At 32.3% G+C, this 23,836-nt stretch overlaps 2 protein-coding genes across 2 annotated transcripts in view; one reads left to right on the forward strand and one right to left on the reverse strand.

Moving 5' to 3' along the window:
- The window catches only part of LOC106709750 (potassium channel subfamily K member 1), a 38,085-nt gene extending 14,249 nt beyond the window's left edge, over nt 1–23,836 (reverse strand). Inside the window, exons 1-3 of the mRNA XM_014501621.2 lie at nt 23,758–23,836; nt 11,558–11,659; nt 10,641–10,745 (exon numbers count right to left, since the gene is read on the reverse strand). Of these exons, the coding sequence (XP_014357107.2) occupies nt 10,641–10,745; nt 11,558–11,657 (205 nt within the window). The 5' untranslated portion in view covers nt 11,658–11,659; nt 23,758–23,836. The remainder of the gene's footprint in view (nt 1–10,640; nt 10,746–11,557; nt 11,660–23,757) is intronic.
- On the forward strand, nt 4,150–6,595 carry LOC106709751. The gene is made up of 5 exons (XM_014501622.2): nt 4,150–4,280; nt 4,370–4,598; nt 5,201–5,331; nt 5,764–5,916; nt 6,406–6,595. Exons 1-5 carry the CDS (start codon nt 4,211–4,213, stop codon nt 6,549–6,551), a joined length of 729 nt encoding a protein of 242 aa, XP_014357108.2. The 5' UTR covers nt 4,150–4,210; the 3' UTR covers nt 6,552–6,595.

Consider the following 23,836-nt stretch of genomic DNA (forward strand, 5'->3'; position numbering starts at 1 on the left):
TAGTTTCCATAACCACGACTTAAATTTTAATTTAGCATTATTACTTAAAATATTATTATACATATATGGATATATTATGCTTGTTGCTATAATCTGTACATATTAATAAAATTGGAATGTCTGTAATAACGAGAAAAAAATCATATTTCGTATACGTGGTAAGGAAAATCCAATTTTTTTAATTTTTTTCTGTCTATATGTAAGTCCGCAAGGCCGCGTTTATTCCGGGTAATCTGAACGGCTGCACCGATTTTGACGGGAAGGTAGCTGATGAATGCTGGGCATATTATAGGATACTTTTTTTCCCCGCTAACAAAGTCGCGGGCGACAGCTATTTAGTTCATAAATCTTCTTCAACTGTTTAACATAACGCCCACTGCTGGGCATACGTCTCCCCAAAGACCGCCACGATGATTGGTCCCGTGCAACCCGCATCCAGGATACTCCCATCCCATTTTTATTTATTTACTTTAATTTAGGAATAAGTATAATATTATACTTGAGGATAATTTAAACGATATATTTTAATTTTCTTATTTTTTTTTAACATTTACAGAAATTACAGCATAATTTCCTTTTAATTAAACTTAGAAATTCAAAAGATATGTGTGAAGTCAATTAACCCTCACTGGGCCAGTGTAATTGACTATGTCCTATATACCCCTATCTCAGGATAGGCTCCGAGCCCCTTAGTGGGTACGTATAGTGAGCTGATGATGCTTACTTTATTATAACAACAACAAACAAATTATCGTTCACTTTAAAAACTCGTTATACACATGTACTTATTACCATCGTGGCAGTAATTATGTTGATAATAATCTCTCTTTTTGTATTTGAATTTCATTTGTAAAACAGATTATTAATAAATACCGTTTGTTCAATTTTCAATTTTATGACAATAGAAACATGAACTCTTTTTCGATCTGTCAAATTTAAACAAATTCAAACACAATTGTTACGATATTTAAACTAATTATGAATCATTTGTTCGTGTGAAATATAAATATTACTATCAACTGTAAAAGCGTAATTATTGTGTAAATAATTAATAAACAAAAAATGTATCAGTATAGAAATGCCAAAGGATAAATGTCTACATTGTTTATCATATATTTTTAGTCAAAATAAATTCTTTATTGCTATATAGAGCTTTCTGGGTAAGTCATGATTTTAATCTATTTTTAGCCGACTTCAAAAAGAAGGAGGTTATCAATTCGACTGTATTTTTTTTCTATGTGTGTTACCGCGAAACTCCGCCCCTGGTGGTCCGATTTTGATTAAAATAACTAGAAGACTAGTAGATTTTGAATAGATCTTCAAAATTTTTTGCGAAAATTAGGCACATTTTTGACAAAATGGATCGCATATAATACTTTATTACACGATTAAAGGCTAGGCGGATATGTTTTATATAAAAGAGTTTACAAAGACTTTATAAAAAGTTAAATCAAACTCATTGTTAATATCTATCGAGAAAATGTAATAACTACACTATAATTTTTGCGACATTACACTATTTTATATTTGATTTGGAAATAACTTTAAATTGTACTGTTCGTATCAACGACCATGGCTAGAGCAGAGCCTGCGCATAGTACCGGAAGATTGCACAGCATAAAAATAATAAAGCATACATGATATGTGGCAGGAAGTCTAAAAGATTGGGGTGCACGTAACACACACACACCTATGTAGATCGTGTAAATGCTCATGCTTGGTCAGGCATCTAAGAACATATTTAAGGCGAAATACGTATCAAATAAACCTGTTCCGTTAACCAGCATTAGGTGGTTTATTTCCCCGTGCTCCGCATTGGGGGTGCACCGTTGATAATGCCGGTGCACCCCCCGTGCGAGTCGTTCTGTATGTCCGCAGTCAGTCCCATACCCGGGGCAGATTTAGGATGTACATGTACAAATTTTAGGATCAATGTAAAAAAATGTAATAGCTGTAATATAACATGATATAATTTTTTTACAGTGATATAAAAATATAGCATTACGTACTTATGCATTCTATTGTTTTATATATAACTAGCTTTTACCCGCAACTCCGTCCGCGCGGAATAAAAAATAGAAAACGGGGTAAAAATTATCCTATGTCCGTTTCCTGGTTCTAAGCTACCTGCCCACCAATTTTCAGTCAAATCGATTCAGCCGTTCTTGAGTTATAAATAGTGTAACTAACACGATTTTCTTTTATATATATAGATTTATAAAATACTTCATCACGAACTTGTCTAACTTATTTATTGGTTCGTAGAGTAGTGACAACTTTCGGGTTATTTATTAAAACTATTTTTCTTAATGGCTTTTAATATTTGTCTATGTCGAATGGTTCATTTATATTAAAAAAAAACATGTCTTTATGTTTTCAACTTTCAAATAACAATTATTTTTGAATGTCTGTATCTAAATATGTTTCTGGGAATCTAAGTTTTTTACCTTATAAAAATTGCGAAAAAATATATTTAATAGCAAAAAAAAATTCAATTGGAAATAATCCTAATCTAATAGGACTATGTTTATTTTTTTATTCAAAAACTTCTCAACATCGTTTAAACTAGTTCTTAATTTTAAGATTAGCAGAGAATAAAATTACACCTACTGCGATTTTAATCTATACCTATACATACATATTAATAAAATTGCAGTGTCTGTATGAAATATAAAAAAAAATGTCATTTTTCTAATACATAATATATTTGCGTTGTTGATAACGAAAAATCAATTTGTAAATTTTTTGCCTGTCTGTATGTCTTGATACCAAGGTCAGGGAGATGATGTTTTCTGTATTTATGATTGTCCGCAAGGTCGCGTTTGTTTCGAATAATCTCCGAAACGTCTGGGCAAATTTTGACAGGATTATCACGGGATAGGCTTCTGATTTTTTTTTTAATTCTGCGCTAACTAAGTCAAGAGCGATAACTAGTAGTATCATAAAGTTCGCAACTATACGATTACTTTTTTATACATATAACTAGCTGTCGCCCGCGAAAACTGTGACACGAGAATTTTATATATTAGACTAGCTGTCGCCCGTGACTCCGTCCGCGCGCAGTTAAAAAAAAATGAAAAATAGATGTTAGCCGATTCTCAGACCTACTGAATATGCTCACAAAATTTCATGAGAATCGGTCAAACCGTTTCGGAGGAGTACGGGAACGAAAACTGTGACACGAGAATTTTATATATTAGATGAATAAATATAAAATACCGCTTGATCTCAATCCCACCCGGATTTTTTTTAGGATTCAAGTAAAATAACCTTACAACTTCACTACACTGACAGTTGTTTAAATACATATTGCCATCCCTTAAATTACCTTTGACAAAACAGAGACAAAGACATATAAATTGCTAGGGAGAGACATAAAGTAAGAGAAAATCTTTAATTAAATTTCATTATTTAGTTTTTATTTATAACTATAAAATATGTTTAGAAACAATTTGATTTAATATTCTGTAGTGTCTATAATGGTATGGGTGATAATTTTTAAATCGTCGTACTTTGAAAGTCGCTAGATTTATTAATGTGCATTTATTACGTAAAAATTATATACATAAGTTAAACACTTATGTTTGCAGAAACAATATATAGGAGAAGGTTGATACATCGATTATAGAATTCTAGATTTGTGACATATATTTTTAATTACAAATATTATAAATAAATAATATTTAAAATGCGAATGTTTAGATTGATGGATGTATGTTTTGTACAAGGTATCTCCAGAACAAATCAACGGACCTTGATGAAATTTGGCACTGATGTTTAACATAGTTTTAAAAAACACATACTTAATATGTTTTTTTAATTCGACGCGGACAGAATTGCGGGTGATAGGTGTGTAGGTATTTAATAATTTAGTTTATTTTTTTATTACTCTAGTTATGATTTCGAGAGTGTTTAGAAATCAACAAAGAGAAAATTTTGCTTAGCCAATATGCAATGTTAAGACAATCAACATAGATAGGGGCTTTGTTGAAAGGATTAAAATATTAATATTATACAAATCTTCTTAAAAAACTCTTAATAAATATTATCTATTAACACTCTAATAGTTATCGTGTCTATAACATAATATATGCTGATATAATAAATATATAATACCTGTGCTATATATTGTGTGGTATTGGATAGTTTTCAAGCAGTCGATTTTTGGCAGCACTTCAAGAAGGACCAGAGTTTTTTAGCAAAAATTAAAATGTTGCGAAACACTTGCATATTTGTTCTTCTTTTTGCATACGTGGTCAGCGACTCAAGTACTTACAACGGTATGTTTTTTTATGGTATTTAATGAAAATTCTAATGAGTTAAATATTTTTGACTTTTAGTTTTTATGTTTACTCTTTTTATTTTTAAGCGCCTTTTCTGAAAAGATGCAAATTAAATGACAACGAGTGCATGTTGTCGTCCAACCTGCAGATTGCAATGCCATACATCGCTGAAGGAATTCAAGAGATCGGCATATCTACCACGGACCCAATGATTTTGGAAAATATAATCATGGACACAGATGAAAGTGTATTTAAATTTGTCTTGCCGACTTTAAAAGTGCAAGGTGGTAGAAAGTGCAAGGTGACTGATTTTATGTAAGTTCTGTTATTGTACTTCAATCAATTAATCCACGTAGCCAGTGAGAGGCGACTACCCCAGGGGTGGCTATCTATTTAATTAATGCAGTCGAACCTGGATAAGAGAGAACTGTATAAGCGAGAAGCATTGCTCGGTCCCGTCAAACGACCTCAGGCGAAGCGAGTAACTCAGGCTAGAGAAAAACCTCTATATACAAGAGAAATATCGCCGTCTCGTGGACTCTCGCTTATCCAAGTTTCACTCTACTTGAAATTAAACAATTTCTTTTGCGATTACTTAAAATATCTCTCGTGGAATCTAAATCAAAGATAATCATTAAAACAAATATACTTACCCACAAACAGTGCAGTTTTTCGCGATAAGTTGAAGCTGTGGTATTCCACACTATAGGTATAAACTATATATGTGTTACCTAGATCCGTTCAGTTCAACTATTTTTGATTAACATGGTTACCTTCGCTCATTTATCCACACGTTCGCATTGATAATGCTATTGAGTAATGTTAAAAATTGCGATTAACGTTCCAAAATCCTAAAAATACAGAATTTGTTCGTAAATAAATAAATAAACAATTAAATTGATTGTATTTTTGAACAGGCAAAATCTTCAGGAGTCTACTATGAAATTGACACTTGACTGTCCATTCATAGGAACAGGCACATACAAATTTTCCGGTAAAATGAGGGTATTTAATATAGAAAAGGAAGGAGACTTCAAAATACATACAGGTAACAATTAACCTTTTACAATAAACAAACCACAAATCATTAGGTTTCATAATATCTCCATCAATACCTTATTTTAACCGGAATACTATAAAAATACGTTAAGTACAACATCAATAACAAAACATAATGTTAGACTTAGATTTCACGTTACCCACATTTGTGATGTCAATTTGTTAATTTATGATTTTAACTTCAATTACATTCTCTACGAATTAGAAGCTTCTTCTTCTATTAATTTTTTCTTTTGACATATATTATTGTGCTATTAAACGAATAAATTCAACTCAGTGTTCTAAAATTCTCCTCTGTTCTGTCTCGGTTTGATTTTAAAACGATCGCAATGATAACTAATTGTTTTATCGCAAAGGTTTAGATATAGATATTAGTAACAAATAACATTCAAAATAATATTCATATGAATATTAATTTAAGATTCATTGAGGACCATTATGACAATGAAGATGGAGAAAACTACTGTCAACGGAAAGAAATATTGGAACCTTTTGAGTTACGAATTCACAAGCGAGCCTTTAGAATCTATGCATATAGAAATTGACGGACTCTTCTCCGGTGAATTGAATAAAGGTATTCCTTGATTTTTTTCATAAAAAAATATGGTACACAATCAAACGGTCATCTGGTTTCGCTAAAATAGCGAAGTGAACGCTTCTCATAGACTTCAACAATTCGATGTGTTGCTACCTTAAATGGACAGAGGTAGGGATGCACAGAACGAGGGTAATGTCCGTATGGGAATACATTCCCTATACCACCGAGTCAATTTTCCTTCCCAGCGTTTACATAAGAAAATATTATTTGTGTGGTCGTGGTCGTATTGCACAAGTGGATATCGGTAACCTATCTGGGCATCTAAAATAGCTACAAACATACACAGCAAAAAAACAATTCACATGAACAATAAAATGCTGGCGCAGCGACTCAAATTAGTTCTTCACAAGAGATCACCAGCGCCGTCTATTTTTCGCAATCTCCTGCCACTCGACTGCTTAGATATTTTGATAGCGCACTTGATTTTTATCATTTTTAACATTTTAAACTTATATTATCTTTCAGCACGATCATACCTGAGCGCCGTAAACAAAGACTGGGACAGCACGCTCCAAGTTGGAAAACCTATTGCTGACGCCATAGTCAAAAATACCTTTAAAACCCTAAAATCATTTTTCCTTAGAGTGCCAATTGAGGATCTTCTAGCTTAAATTATGTAATATGAGACATCAATTTTTTACATAATAAAGAATTTAGATCAACTTTACAAAGTTTCATTGTAATGCCTACATGAATACGCCTAAATAGCGAAGAGACCGTCACTCATCATCATCAGCTCACTATACGTCCCCACCGAGGGGCTCGGAGCCTCCCCAAGTAAGGGGTGACTAGGCCGTAGTCAATCATCGCCCATAGACATCCGCAATTACAGATGCGTTGCCTGTCTTTAATCGACTGAGGATGGGACGCACAGAAAGATAATATATCCTCTTATCATGCGTCCCTTTGGTCGTCAAATCCACTTCCTCTTCCTTTATAATAAAAGGGAAAGAGGACTGAAATTAGGCTTCCGGCACCACAGTCAATAGACGAAACGCGGAATTGCTTCCACTTCATGCCTGTCTTCTGAGTGGTCGTGGTATTTTACAGGGCGAGCTGACTTTATTTAAATTTATTTATGCATTAGATATTGTTATTGCTGGCCAATGTTAATTCATCCATTGCTGATGTAGTTCTTTAAGTTATACAGACGACAAACGAGCAAGGTTTTAACTGACCGGTACCCATTGATGTCTACAACAAAATTTGTAACAAATACGAAAATATATGTAAGAAATAAGATTGAAAAAACTTGAAAATTTATCTTCAACTGCGTTTAATTCTGTTCGTCATCGTGCTCATCAGACGAAGATCAGAATTACTTCCTATTTATCAAACGCTGGTGCGAACCTCACAATTATATTGTACTATGGTCATTAAGTATTTTATGACATTTAAAACATTATAAATGCGCATCTTTAGATCTCGTATCTCCGGAACGGCTCTATGGATCTCGATGAAATTTGTCAAAAATAAATGTAAATAGTCTGGAAGAACACATTGGCTACAAATTGAGTTTTTTTTTAAATTGTGCGGGGCTGGAGTCGCGGGGGACAGCTAGAAATATATTATATTTTAGAAATTTTAAATGTTGACCATATATCACCAGATTATTTTAATGCTGTTATTCCAAAAGGCAAAATGTCAACACTTACCTAGGATTAATATTTCATTAGATAAGTACGCGTTTTATATAATGCAAAAAACATGCATCAAAAATATAAAATTCTCAATAAAGGTCAAGGAAAGCCACTTGCGCAAAGGTTAATAAACATGTGCTACGATAATATTTTTCTTATGCTTACATTATTAACATCATAATAAATTTGTATTTAATAAAATCAAGAAACTGGATGATTTTAATTTAACCATTAATCAGACTCCATAAGCATTAAAACATATTTTTAAATATGGTGTTCTTAATTTTTACCTGTACAATATATACCTAAGATCTGTTTCTTAAAAAATAATAAAATTAAGACAAAAAAGTGGTCGTATTATGCACTATGCCTGTTAAGGAGCTCTCTGTCGTTTTATAATTTGTTTCCATTATCCCTATTTTTAATTAGGAACTACACAGTTTGAACTTTGATCTCTTTACTGGATGAAAACATAACACAAATTGATAGATGTTTGAAATATGGTCCTGCAACGGAATTTTTTATTGTCAAAGTGGTACTGCGACAATAAATGACCGTTTTGTAAAAACTGTGGCGGTCACATTTTTGGAACGAAGTTCCTTATCGCGCGTTGTGAAAGGGGGCTAGACGGAAAAAAATCTTACGAAAAGTTGTCACGACACTTTTTGCTATTGTAACCATGGCAACGACGTGACAATATATAACGAAAATTCATAGGAACTTCGTTCCATCCGGGTGTCCCTTGACACCTCTCAAGTTTTTAGCCGACTTCAAAAAGAAGGAGGTTATCAATTCGTCTGTATTTTTTTTTTTTTTTATGTGTGTTACCGCGATACTCCGCCCCTGGTGGTCCGATTTTGATGAAAAATATTTTAATCGAAAGGAAGTGCTTGCAGGTGGGTCCCATTTTTTTGTTTTTTTTTTTAAATAACTAGAAGACTAGTAGATTTTGAATATAGCTTCAAAATTTGTTGCGAAGATTAGGGACATTTTTGCTTTCAGCGCTTACGTAGGCTAAACTATAGGACCTACATAAAAATGATGTATGGCGAATTGTAGCTCTTTAAATGTGCTAAATAAAAGTCAGCGATAGCATATATCTATCTTTTATAGTTTTCTCACAATAACCATTTTTTCCTTCAGAAACATCAATTAAATTCATGCCCTATTTCCGACGCTATTATTCGAGTTCAGTATTAACCCTTATGTAAATAAACATGTTCATTATCAAGAGAATTTAATGTAGATTATATTTGCAATTGAAACTATATCATTCTGTCTAATAGTTTAGGAGATATCGTAAGAATAAAATTACGCGGAAACGAAAAATGCTACATGAAAAGCACAATTTTGCTTTCTGGGCTTACGTAGGTCAAACTATATGACTTACATAAAAATGATGTCTGGAGTAATTATAGATCCTTAAATTTGCTAAATAAAAGTCTTCGGTGGCATATATCTATCATCTATGGATGTCTCACAAAAACCATGCTATTGTGAACAAACTTCGATTAAAATGGACACGAAAAACAGCGCCGTAAGCTTACGGCGCTATTATATTATATTCGATATGAATCCTTATCCAAATAAATATGTTTTATGGCAAGAGTATTAAATGCAGATTACATTAGCCTTTAAACTATGTAATTCTGATCAATAGTTTGGGAGATATTAAATAATTAAAAACTACGCGCATTCGAAAAATGCTAGTGCGGCGCGCGGCTGGACCAAATTAAAGGTACGCTACGATGTATTAGTTCGGTAATTTTCAATTTGTATACCGATTTTGATAATTATTTCATTGTTTAAAGGATAAGTGGTTATCTGCTGCATTCTAAATTAGTTTTTGAATTGAAATACACACATATCAAATAGGAAAGTCCTTTTCTTTATTTGTCTTATTTATGTCTTTATACGTATTAACGAAATTTGTAATTGAACTTTAAATTCACTAAAAATTGTGAAATAAAACAAAAATTTTAAGAAAAAAAAATAGCCGACTTCAAAAAAAAAACAATCTCAAACAAAATGCACTGAAAAGTAACCTAAAAAAACCAGTTTCAAACAAAATACACTCAAAAGTAACATAAAAAAACAATTTCAAACAAAATGCACTCAAAAGTAACCTAAAAAAAAACAATTTCAAACAAAATGCATTCAAAAGTAACATAAAAAAACAATTTCAAACAAAATTCACTAAAAAGAAACAAAATAATGTCATGAAAACTCTCTAAACTCTAGTAGTTGCTCTCGTTGCGCTCTCTAATAGTAGGGGCTCAGTTTTCCGCAACTCCACGACAAGCGCGTATTTTGCGTGTCTCTAAACTCTAAAGAAAGTTCTCTTCTTTCTTGTAACATGTCTATATTGTATAATTATTGTTATTTTGGAGTCGGTTTCGGCCTAAGTAGGGACATAAACGTAAGTATGTCTAATACATCTCAAATATAAAATGTCATCTATTTACTTCGGCCGACACCGACTGCGAAATAACAATAATTATACAATATAGACATGTTACAAGAAAGAAGAGAACTTTCTTTAGAGTTTAGAGACACGCAAAATACGCGCTTGTCGTGGAGTTGCGGAAAACTGAGCCCCTACTATTAGAGAGCGCAACGAGAGCAACTACTAGAGTTTAGAGAGTTTTCATGACATTATTTTGTTTCTTTTTAGTGAATTTTGTTTGAAATTGTTTTTTTATGTTACTTTTGAATGCATTTTGTTTGAAATTGTTTTTTTTTAGGTTACTTTTGAGTGCATTTTGTTTGAAATTGTTTTTTTATGTTACTTTTGAGTGTATTTTGTTTGAAACTGGTTTTTTTAGGTTACTTTTCAGTGCATTTTGTTTGAGATTGTTTTTTTTTTTTAATCAATGATTAAATTTATTATTTTTTTACGCTACTAGATGAATGTCATTTATTAAATGACGCGAGGCTGATAGCTGCGGTAACGTGGTCCGGTGATTTATCTAATCGAGTCTGTATAATGTTTGTCGTGTTTACATGTCCTCGTGTATATATTTAATTATTGTTTGTCATAAACACAGCTATACTACTTACCCGAGACGCAAGGATGGTTGTTGAGAAACTCCATTTTTGTTTTTTCTATGTGATCTTCCATTTCGCGTTCGAGTGGTCCTTCGATAGCCTGGAAAACCGAGGCGCCTGGAGAAAAAAATGTTTTAGTACATGAGTAATCTTAATAGTATTAAGAACCATCTTTCTTAAAGCCATGCGTTAATTTTTAGTATCTAAATAATACGGACCGAGAGCTTTCGTTAGGAAATATCAATATCCAGCAGGAAAAATCCGAATAACGCAACAAAGTTTGTAATCTGTGAAAATACCTATAACGTACATTTATTGTTAAATTGCTATATTATTTCAAAATTCATTCTGTAAAAGTAGTACATTTCAATAACGCCTGAGGAATACAAGCCGCCCACGATTTGTACAACATAATTGTCGATGAAATTCGACAGGCGCTTTTGCGTTGTTTGCGAAGTTGAACAATGGAAATTAAATTACAATATATATTTATAAATTTTGACGTGGGCGATTTTAACTTTAACTTAAATTATATTCTTTGTTATTTGACACTGCTTAAAATTGTGGCTTAAAATTTTAATCTTATAAGTAGCAAAAATAATTTTCAAAATAATTTCTTCGAACATATTACTATACATTCGAAGATATTATACACTCGTATAATTTTTAAAAATAAAGTAGTTTCCTGTAACTGCCATTACTATAAACAAAATTATATCTAAAATCTAATTCGTTAAAAAAACATGGTCGCACTTGAATAGAATATTTGAGTACTCCTTGAAAAAAAAAAACTGTATGTGAATTCTTAAAAATCTACTACGTGTATATATGTGTATCAGCATAAATTGTCGTTTTAAAGGATCTCCGGTCCAGTTTCGTGACGGAATAGTAAAGAGTAATGCACTTGTTTTCTGTAAGACTGGACTTACCCAAAGACAAGTAAAGCGCCATGAGGCCTGCGACCACCAGCAGTCGTATGTACGGCAAGGCTCGAGGATCGCTGCAGCAGCCGGGAACGATCAGCCTCATTTCTGTCAACAAATACGTTATAATTATTTTTAATACATAAAATTAGTCAAAGGTACTTATCCTACATCTTAAATATTTAATCAACCGTCAATGTGTTTAAAAACAAAGATATAAGTACTTTAGTTACTGATAGACATGTTTATGTATTAAATGATTTTCTGGACCATGCAAAATTTAATTTGCAATGCCTTTATGTCTGACTTGTACTTTCATCCCTTTTATTTGTACGCTGAACATTTTTACGCAATATTATGTAAATATAGTCCCATACAAATATATGATGAAGTTATTAAATTATACGCGTAGTCACGCGTCTCTGATATAAGTGGATTTGTTGAGAACGGCGCCATATTTAATTACGATCCTTGTCACGCCATCGTCTCTGCAAGACATCGATAATTATTAAAAGCATATATTCAATTTTAATGGATCGGCTTATTGAAGTGGTTTCGACATAGTTTCATACAAAATCCTATGTAATTTAATATATCTTATGATAAACTTTGCGGTTTTGATAGAATTCTATTGTAAAATAAATTGAGTTAACTAAGCATGAAATGTGGGGCTTAAAATCTCCTTATCAAGGGATATAAGTACTACTAAATTCAGAAATATCACTTTGCTTCACCAAAATATTTTTTTAACTACCTGGCTCCATTTTTTTTATAAGATAAGGCGGGAACACTGAGGTGATCATCACCGCCCAAATATGCATTACCAAAGGAACCGCAGATACTTTGTCGGCCATTGAAAAGGTGATACGATCGATTCTTGAAGAACCCTAAGTCATAGCGGTTTAGTACCGCCAAAGACAGACCATTCCACAACGCGGCTGTGCGAAGCAGAAAATTTCGCAAAAACCGCACGGTTCTGGATTGCCAGCCATCGAGATGGTGGGGATGGAAACAGGCGGTTTGTCGTGTCGTTCGATGACGGAACTCGGCGACAGGAATTGTTCCAAACAATTCTAGAGAACATTGTCTTTGGTACACTCCACATTTAAATTTTAAAGTCACTTATATTATCTGAAAAGTCATCAAACAATATAATAGTCGGATTATTTAATAATTTAAAAATGCTGGCTGGCACGGCTTTTGTGATTGAAACGAAACAATAGAATCCATTACTGTCTAGTTGTACCACAGATAATACAATACTAGTTATACGTTCCCTCTCTTTGGCGAGTCTGTATCCATTATTCGAATGGTTCTGAAAGCCGACATTTTACATATATACGTATCATGTACAATTATAAAAGCTACTACATAACATATTAGTAGACAATGGATCTGTTTGTCCGTTTTGAAGGGGAATAATTCGTCTTTAAAAGTGATATGAACGATGTCGATGATTTGCAGGACCTTAATTCCAAAATCTCGATGTATAATTATTATTTAACATTGTCATTGATTGACCAAAATGAATTAAAACCTTAATAATTCGTTCGTCATTTTGGATGCGGTCCTAAGCTGGTTAAATGGTTGTGCTTGTTAATAATGAAAAAGAAATAAATCACATAACTACTAACTTTCGCCATCGAAAAAAATAGTTTGGTAGCCTATGTGTTCTTCCAGACTATGCTCAACATATATGCCAAATTTCATCAAGATCCGTTAAGCCCTTCCGGAGATACCTTCAAACAAACGTCCATCCACCCATCCATCCAAACATTCGTATTTATAATATTAGTAAGAAGTAAAAAGTCAAATTGTTTAGAAGCGAACATATAAACATAATCTTTTATGTATACCATTCGTTGTGCTTTAAAGGTTTCGCTCAAACATATTGATGGCATTATATTTCGGTATTACGTACTTTTTTCTCATTTTTAAGAAGAAAAAAAATAACGCGCCCGACATTTACTCGACCCCGTTTTAAATATAGATCTGTTTTCACGTTTATTTTCACATTTGGTTCGTATTTTAGGCGGGCACTTTGATACGATATAACGGTACATCAAGTTTAATGTAGAATTCGACCCTATTTAGCGATAACTCTTATATCCAACCCTTTGCTACAAACCGAAATAAGAATTCTTAAATTTATTATTATTGAAATTAATATTTAAATATATTTGGCTGTTGAAGAGTGGTTGGGATTGTCTATGGATAGGGTCACAGATTAGATAAACCTTAATAGATTTTATCGTAAAATATTACAATAATAAAGAAGTGTTTCTAATCAACACGAATTAAACTACCAGTTTAAAAATTAATTAAAAATATAAAATTCACCATTTTATTTATCTTGTACATTCAAAGAAATCGAATGCCATTCTTCTATAAAAGAAACCAATGAACTTTTATGTCACAAAGAGTCCTTTTACGTTCAAAGCATTCCTTCGCTTTCCAATAAAGTGTTTGCGGCTCGTGCGACCTCATTCCCCACCAGACCTCATCTAGCGCTTATAAAAAGTCCCCTACACATAATTCAGAACCATTTTAATAGAAAATAGATTTAAAATAAATACATCTTCCATTATCTTCTAAACTTTTGACTTTGGCATTGCAATTAATTCTGAGTTCAGTTGTTATTAAATTTTAATTTCTTCATATAGTACAAACTTTTGCATTTTAACATAATAAAATCAGGCAATAATAATTACGTGGCTTCAAATTAACATTGTCAAGTATTGACAATATTAAAAAAATTGTTTAAACTTTCGTGAGACATCATAATTAATTAATTAAGAAACGGCTTAACTCACGTTTGATCGTCTGGTGGCGGCACCGACTAGTTTCTAATAGTCCAGTAATACTGGTACTGGTAGTCAGTGCGAGACGCGACGCGACCGCGAAGTCCTCGGATTAAACACTCGCCCTGAAGATGGACCCCCGATGGGTCCGAAACTAGTCGGTGCCGCCACCGGACGATCAAACGTGAGTTAAGCCGTTTCTTAATTAATTAATTAATTATGATGTCTCACGAAAGTTTAATATTAAAAAAAGACATTTTGAAATTAAACGTCAGCTTGAACGAGATGAGGCAAATGTTTTTGGCACGTGCAGCCAAGCTTTTGAGATGGCGGCTGGAGTGCGTTACTTAGCGTGACACGCTTTAGACAGCGAGCCTTAAATTAAATTAAATGTTGCTTCAGCGTCCGCACTTGACTATACTTTGTGAAGATTAATGTCATATGCTTTGGAGCGTCTGTTTTTTTTATTTATTTATTTTAAAACTAGATGTTACATAAGGCTAAATGCATTTAGCTTATTATACCTTGTTAGTGTTAAAAACTACTGAAAAAATAAAAATACGTCATTTCCCCCTTTTCGTCAACAAGCGATTCTATTGTACATTGTCAATTTTTATTATAATATAAATAAGAAAATTTCGAAGAACAAAGCGGTAAATTGCCTTGAAAAATGGCAGACATCCGCACGGGATTTAGAGGACAGGTTTAAATGACTTGGACGTGTGGGTTTTACGGAGGTAAAACATTATGCTGCATGAAGACTTACTCTAATACCTACGATTAAGAAAGAAACGCGAATTATTCATCTTCAAGATTCGTTAACACTGAGCTTGTTTATGCCATGTTTCTCAGGGTATATCAAAAATATACTTACTAAGAACGATGTAAGTAGTTATTTATATATATGTTTTAATAAAATTGGAGTGTCTGTTTGTAATATCGTAAAAAAATCAATTTTCGTATACATGATGAATTTCCGTTGCTGATAATGAAAAACTGATGTTTAAAGTTGTCTGTCTGTCCTTAAGGCCGTGTTTGTTCCATATTATCGGATTTTGATGGGCTTTGAACTGAAAGGTAGCTGATGAATGCTGGAATAACTTTGGCTAATTTTTATTTAAACTCCGCACTAACGACGTTGCTGGCGACCGTTAGTATTGTTATAAAAATAGTGAAAATTACGTCCACAATTTAATGGTTGGAGTTCCCAATCTATCGCAACAATCTCGTCAATATCTAATTAAAAGTTCCCACCGCCGCCCGTCCGTCGCCCGTTCTGCAAGTTCCTCGTGGAACGATTCGCCGGCGGCAATTCACATCATGTAATAACTTGATAATATTGTTATAAATTGTGTGAATAATATGTGATAGTATTTAAATAGATCTGTAGCTATTTTGTATGAAAATTGTTCGACATTTACAGTAGAGAATTACCAAAAAACTATAACATACTTTTAAGTTTTAACACTTTTTCACCATATTATGTATTTGATCATAAATTTTTACCAACTTTTACGACATTTATTGAGGTGAAAGCTGTTATTAAGAATTTTTAAGATTATTTACTAATACATGATAAAATTTATTACGAGTTACTGAAATTTAAATCGATATATGGATTCACAACATATACAAAGTACCAAGATATCAGATATTACAAGATAAGTTAACAACGCACCTTCTAAATCACATTATATAATGTAATTTTTTTCTAAAACGAATACAGGTTATTTATAAATCAACACAATCAACAAAGAGTCGATTGTTCCATTGATTGGTCTATCAGACGCTCTGCCCGTGTTTAATGTTTCCAATCAATTATCCCGGGTCTAGACTGCGTTAATTACACAACGCTTCTCAGTAACGCCATCTACAGCTGTTCTAATATATTTGAATAACAGTAACCATTATTTATAAATAACTAGCTTTTACCCGCGACTCCGTCCGCGCGGAATAAAAAATAGAAAACGGGGTAAAAATTATCCTATGTCCGTTTCCTGGTTCTAAGCTACCTGCCCACCAATTTTCAGTCAAATCGATTCAGCCGTTCTTGAGTTATAAATAGTGTAACTAACACGACTTTCTTTTATATACATAGATTAAAAAAGTATATTCATTTGCCAGTGTCGAAATTTCTGTACTAAAGTCTTTTTATAAAAATTGTTCCCCGTTTTATTTTTTTCAAATTTACACATAAACTATGAGTAATTTGGACAAAAAATATATTATATCGTTAGCTCCTTTCTGTAGTAAAATCGTATCTTATCATAGTTTCCGCTTCGATTGAGTGTGTACGCATCCTCACTTTACACACGCAAAATGGCGGCCGTTTTCATCCATGTTCAATCCGTTAACCTTGTTCTGTGAAATTGAATTGAACCATCGATGTTTGTGTTGTGTTAATTGAACGGAGAGACTTTTATGTTTATGTCGCTTGTTTAATATTAATAAAAGTAATGTATTAATCAAAGTGAATATAAAATGACAATTACATTAGCACAGAACATTTTAATAAAATTAGATGGAATGAAAGCTGAAAGCTAAATTTTCAATCTATTCTGTAAACTAGGTTGTTCGTGTTAGTGAGAGGTCGCGGTATTATGGATATTATTACATCAGATTTAGTGCTTTTAAAAATTACTCTTCAAGCTTAATTATTGAACGATAATTGTATATGTACGTAAAAACGCCAATTAAAGAAGAAAGATGTCTGAACGTAATGACCTAAACTTATTTAAATAATGTTCTGCTTATTTGCTTATATTTATAATCTTTCCATAATTAAAAACACACTAAAAAAATTGTATCCAGCACATAAGTTGGCACGTCAAGCAATAGAATACGTTTCGTTCGTGCCAAATCAAATACTTTATTAATACAACTTTTACAGCTTTCATGAACACAAAAGCACTGTCTTACAGTCGTTAAAAGATGTAAGTAGCTCGTTAAAACTCCCTCGTACATGTCGAGCACTTAACATTTAAACGAGATGGTACCAATTAAAAGTTATACTTCGCGGCTCAGCGACACGAGTTGAGACTATGCTTAGGATGTCAACATATAATAAGCTCAGCTTACTTATGCACAGGATGTATTTGTCGATTCTTTCTGGAACGTATTTATGACAGGCAGGAGGCTATAGAGGCTAAAGATAGCCCTAAAAGACCTCTTTTGGAAATTCTTAGTAACACTAATAATCAAGTTATTAAGTAGAAGAATTAAGTTAGGATGTTAAGTAAAGATCATGAATTTAAACATGTTAGCTGGTACTAAAACAAACGTGACAATACAATTCTTTTAATGGAAGAATATTGATGTAATTTTGCTATAACAGCGCAGCGCAGATTTAACATTGAAACACCTGAAACCCTTAACCTTTCAAATTCCAAAGAGGATGTTAAATTGACAACCCAGTCTCTCCCGACGACCTTATAAAATGTATATTCAAGCCATACTTATTTTCTATTTCAATGTGATCGAATCAGGTTTTCCACCCCCAACCCTTAGGGGAGTTCACCCCGTCTAACTCCTCATTTATCTGCGACCGCACGCTCTTAATGCCTAAATTAAATAAAATAACAACACAGCAATTTATCAAAAAGACACCGAATAAAGAAATAGTATTGTCGAAACATTTCTTCGATAATTTGGAATCGATCGAGGTTCAAGGTCGCAGGGGAATCTACACAATGATCGTTTCAGATGTCTCCTTTCTGTGTACTTTTGGGCTCAGGTAAGATAAGTTTTACTAACAGAAATATAACGAGTTTTATTTATATTCGTAGGTATATTATACTACACTAATGGATCTGAGTTTGGTTTACTTTTTACTTACACCATTAAGTTTGTACAACATCATTTTTTCATTTCCAGAAGATGTCAAGACACGAAAATAAGAGAGAAAAAAAAAATATGAAAAATTAAATTTGTAATGATAGTTTAGTTGGAGACAGAAGAATAATAATTTAAAATAGTATAAGTATTTATTTATGTTTTTGTTTCATTTTACAAACATATCCTTTCAAAGACCTGAGGGTCTATCACGAATATTTAAGATATGCGTTTTCGTAACGTCATCGACAAATATATCTTAATTTGCGCTGTAAAAATCGTAACGAGTATTTTCTTGAAAATTTTCGTGTTAGGTCCTCTTCACATATTCAAGTTTCACTTTGTCATATGTAATAATAAGGGTTATTTGTACACGGCTTATATTTCTACTTGTTGTCGCCCGCGACTCCGTCGGCGCGCGATTGAAGAATACTTTAATTAGTAGCCCACATGTTCTTCCAGACTATGTTCTACATCTACTCCGAATTTCAGCGAGATCTTAAAAGATTTAAATAAACATCCATCCATCCATCAATTTATCTAAACATTCGCATTTATAATATTAGTAAGACGTCAGCTGTGGAGTTCACTAGGGACTGGTTTTGGTCGCGACTGTGACGTCAGAGCCCGCATCGATCGGGCGGCCACCGTGAACCCTATTGTGATTGTCAAACAAGGAGTTTGACAGAGAGTTAACAATACTCCTGGTAAATGATCAAATATTTAGTGAAATTTTAAATGTTATATCAAATTACTGTGTTTTTCATTTTTTTTTAATTAATTATGTGCGGCTTTGTTTGAAGCTTTCGGTACATAATCCAGTAAATTTGAAACTAAAGTTCTCTCAGGCTTTCCACTTCTGAAACAACGTCCCTAACATCAGACAATAGGTCCATGAAAAGTTCTTGAAAAAGAACAAAGGTAATCCTTTTGTAAGAGGATTATATAAAAAATTTAAAGTTGGTTGTGTTTTTTTCGGCTAAAGCTTTTAACTCGGGGTACACCTCTCCGGATAATCCGACCAAAGTTAATACAGCTCGGACGTCGCGCCCCCGCCCCGACGTACCTCATTAATTCGCACACACAAACATACCTCGAATTTTATGTACATAATCCAATCTTGTTTTCAAACGGATTAATTAAATCTCTCGCATCGTATTAGAATCTGTTTTAATTTCAGTCAAGTTTAACAAAACGTCATTAACATAATTAGAGCCAACTGAGAGCCCCCGACCCACAATGTTTTTTGTTTTGTGATACACTTTACTAAGAAACTATTCCTTTTTCAGATTTGGGATTTAGCACAGTTATTTCAATTTATTTCGATATATCTATCATAAAATTTCTTTTATATTGCAATAAATAAATACAAGATCTCATTTCATTAGAATTTTATTGTATTCCTAACGCCATCTATTAGAAAATTATAAAACCAATAAGATATGTATAATATCTCATAATCTATACAATAAAAGATTTCATTTTTAAGTTGTATTTTACTAAGTAATTGATGATTAAAAATAGTTTATATAATTATGTTGTTTTATTTTTGAAAATATCAAATAAATCTACATGTTAAATTCGCCGTATCTAGCTTCGTAAACTATCAGAATGTTGTCGACGGCTAAAAGACTACGCATTTTGTTATTTTTTTGAACGGCTAACGAACTGCTACGAATATTGATTTGAAATATGCGATACAATCTACAATTTTAATATTTGTTTAGCAGTCTCCCGCGACTCTGTCTGGGTGAAGTTAAAAAAAAACTTTATTAGTAGTCTATATGCTCTTCTAGACTTTGTTCTACATCTATACCAAATTTCAGCTAAATTCATGCAGTCGATCTGGAGATATCTTCAAAGAAACATCCATCCATCTATCCATCCAAACATTCGCATTTATAATATTAGTAAGAGTAAGATATAATGTGACCATATTTTATTTATACTGACTGTTGTTTAGTGAGTGTTATTTAGTTAAATAATAATTATTAAATAAAACAAATGATTTTGCGTTTGAAAGAAAATGTATCATTAAAAAACGTGGTTTAAATTTATATGTTAAAAGGTGCACGAACAAAATGTCAGTTGTAATTATTGTAAGGTCACGTGGGGGTTGTGAGTGCTAGCGCTCGTGCCAAAGCAGCTGGAATTGTCTGCACTCGAAACAAAGTGCGCCGCGTCTCTGGCTTTATATATTATACAAAGCACTATGTACGCCGACTTACTGAAGTACATAGCTTTAAAAGATATATAATAACGAAACAGACAGGTATCATTGAACATTTTGCTACACTGACACGTACTTTTTTTGGAAGAGTATGTAATATGACATCTTAATAATTAGAGTTACTTGCACGGAATATAAGTGCGAGTTAACACTGGCCAAAAACTTGTACCATTGCATATTGTCTTTGATTTTTTTTCCTTCCAATAAGGTGGACAATATTTTTTTATATAAGTATTTCTGCAACGGAAACATACTCTAAAATTGTCAATAAAGTAAACCGAATTTATTACATTAATACATATTTCGTTTTTGTTAAAAGGGCACGTAAAAGAACTTTTCACGTTCAAATATCAGTCAAATACAATCTTTGGAATTTAAAAAAGAATGATGTCTGCTAACATTTTAACCGAATAACCTAACCTTATTTGATTTTTTATTCCACAATTTAAGTAAAGGGAATTTAAAACTAATTTTGCCAAAGTCCTTCACATGTTATTCAATTTATATACATTTATTTAACAAATAAACTAAACACTTGTTATCCACTTTTACCTATACAATTGTGTCTATGATATTTTTAAAATGATTATTTAGTTTTGACAAAATTAAAATATTAAGAATTGAGACAAAGTTTATAAATTCTTTTTCAAATCAGAAATAACATCAACTGAAGCGAAGCCAGACTTTAGTTTTAAAACGAGTGGGTAGCGAACAAAAGGTCATAGTATTTTGGTATCCGCGAAAATAACCCAGTTTATATGAATAAGTAACTCTCGGTCGCGTTTCGAGCTCTCGTGACATGAGCTCACTTAAACGGTGGAAAAAATAAAAGACTGTTTAAACTTAGATGCACTTAAAATACACATAGATATATAAGTGCATACGAATAGTTAACGATATGGATATCAGAGAAAATATTATTTTCAAAGCTATTACCAGAATTAACTACTAAAATCAAACATATTTGGTAAATACGATTTTTATAGGTATGTAAGTTCTTACTAAGGTACATTCTTATCCTTTATTTATACTGTAACAATTTTTTATTATTTTTTTACAATAAATTATTAAATATTTTTATAAAATAATTCATTACTATTACGTAAGTAGAAATACATAACTTTATTTAACTTAAAGAATTTTAGGTCTTTAAAGTAAATTGTGAAGTAAGTAAATAAGTATAGGACCAACTTTACTTTGTTCTTACATCTTTGTGAACGGGTAAAAGGTTGATGTAATGTCAAAGTTTAACTCTTGAATAACAAGACGTTTCAATTCTCATTTATCTAAACACTTACGAGAAACTAATCGATAATTAAATTATTGAGTAAAGTTTAATTTATTTAAGACTATAAATTGAATTTATAAACTAACAAGACTTATTCAAATGCAGAGTATTAGTGCCACTATCCCAAGCATAAATAAGAGAATCCCAAGAATAAATTCAACCATCAACACTCGAAGCCGGACTAGGGTTGCCAGGTCGCCAAACCTACTAGCCAGACAGATCAGCCAGTTTGGCCGGACATTTGGGTAGAAAGATCGGACATCCTATATTATTTAGTATTTTGTCTCAGGTACACTCTCGTTTGGGAAATGTAAAAAGCCTAATAAAAGCCGGACAACCGTTTATTTTGGCCAGACACGCAATCAAAAAGTCTACCTATGTCCGACTTTATTGGACGCCTGGCAACACTATGCCGGACCCATCCACAAAGAGAGAGCCATAAACAAGTTTAATTCTATAGTTATATTATATCCTAAACTTAAAATTCTTAGAGTTTTCATAATAAACACATATTATCCGCCATTATAATTAAAATGAAATTTATTTACAGCTTTACTGTTAATCGTATTATCTGTGGACGAGATCTTTCTTCATTCGTCCAATTAGAATTTCAAATCGCGCCATAAATTAATTCCATCGCGCCAATCTATTCGATTAAGCTCTACTACGGGCTGGACTTATGTTCTTTATTATTTAAATGTCGCCGCCATTTTTATTTTGCCTTGTTTTTGACGTCAATAAAATTATTAAGTACAATCGTTAGTTTACATTGCCGTAAAGCCAATGTCAAAATAACCATCGAAAAGACGAAACGAAGGAGCGTAATCATTCTATTTCACGTATATATTCTGTGAAGTCTACATCATTTCTTGTACACACACAAGTAACATGTAGTTCTCTTGCTGTCTTATGACGGCCATAAACTGATAATTTTGACCAGTAAACAGCGGAAACGTTGGTGACAATTTGCACGCTGTTTGAAGCTGTCGGTGTACAGTGACTTACCAATTTTATATTGTTCGTGATCGCGATACAATATTCTATCGCAGTTACAAAATGGCAACCAAATCTAACAACGTTGGATCCAGATTATAAAACTACGAAGTCGAGATTGATTATTTAGAGTGTAATCAATATTCATTGGGCTATAAATGTCGGGGCCTTTATAAACTGTCCGGCCACAATAAAACGTTCTCTGAACGCCACGCTACGAGGAAAACTTCATAAATATTTGATAGATATTGACTAAATTTTATAGCTCGTCTCTGTACTGTGCTAAGCTGTAATAAGGTTTAAAAAGTTACTTTACAAAAATTCATACATTTTATGTTAAGTGTATCAACTCATTAGATTGTCTCAGTGGCGCATTAGGTTAAGCTCGACTTGTAATCTAAAAGGTCTTGGTCTTAGGTTGAATACCAGTTATTGAGCAATATGTTTATCGATTTTTAGTTTTACATTTATCAGAGGTTTTAATGGTGTACAAGAAACGTCGTCAGGAAGATGAGCTCTTGTTAAAGTTTACGAAACATGTAGTACAAACAGTAAAAAACAAACTGTCGAAAAAAATATTGTATCAAAACGCTGATTACAAAAAGAAACAATATCTAATATCTGAGAGGAGAGATCCAACCACTCGACTAAAGCGAATCTATAAATAATTCATGAAATCAGTTGTTTTTAAATTGCGTCTCTTATTTTTACGGTCAAATCTGTCACAAAAACATCTGTTTTGGACGGAGCTTCGTAGCTATCAAATTTAATATAGTTATATTAAAAATATAGCTAGGCATACTAATATACTTTTTTTTAATAAACGAAATATTGAAAATATATTTAAATTTATTATGATATGTAAAGCTTACTGTTTTTATAGTAATTTTAACGTCTAAGTTGATAATAAAAATGTATTACAAAAATAAAACAAGAAATAATTGCAAATCAAAAAGTATTCTAAGTAATCTAAATAACTAAAAGCATTAAATAATATCTATAAATATTTAATTTATTAAACGAAAGTTTAAAAATATTTAAAAGTCTAAATAATAAAACTTACCGGTAGTTTTCTCACGAAATTCAGGAAACAGCGAAAGTGAATTTATTTATTTTTATAACGATTAAAATGATAATAATCG

This window comes from Papilio machaon, chromosome 11 (genome assembly GCF_912999745.1).
Source record: "Papilio machaon chromosome 11, ilPapMach1.1, whole genome shotgun sequence".
NCBI classification, from domain to species: domain Eukaryota; kingdom Metazoa; phylum Arthropoda; class Insecta; order Lepidoptera; family Papilionidae; genus Papilio; species Papilio machaon.

Excerpts from the sequence above, each read along its gene's own strand:
- LOC106709751 (XM_014501622.2), top strand. The coding sequence starts at position 4,211 with ATGTTGCGAAACACTTGCATATTTGTTCTTCTTTTTGCATACGTGGTC. Across the intron at positions 4,599-5,200 it reads TGCAAGGTGACTGATTTTAT|GCAAAATCTTCAGGAGTCTA; the intron begins GTAAGTTCTGTT and ends ATTTTTGAACAG. Across the intron at positions 5,917-6,405 it reads CTCCGGTGAATTGAATAAAG|CACGATCATACCTGAGCGCC; the intron begins GTATTCCTTGAT and ends ATTATCTTTCAG.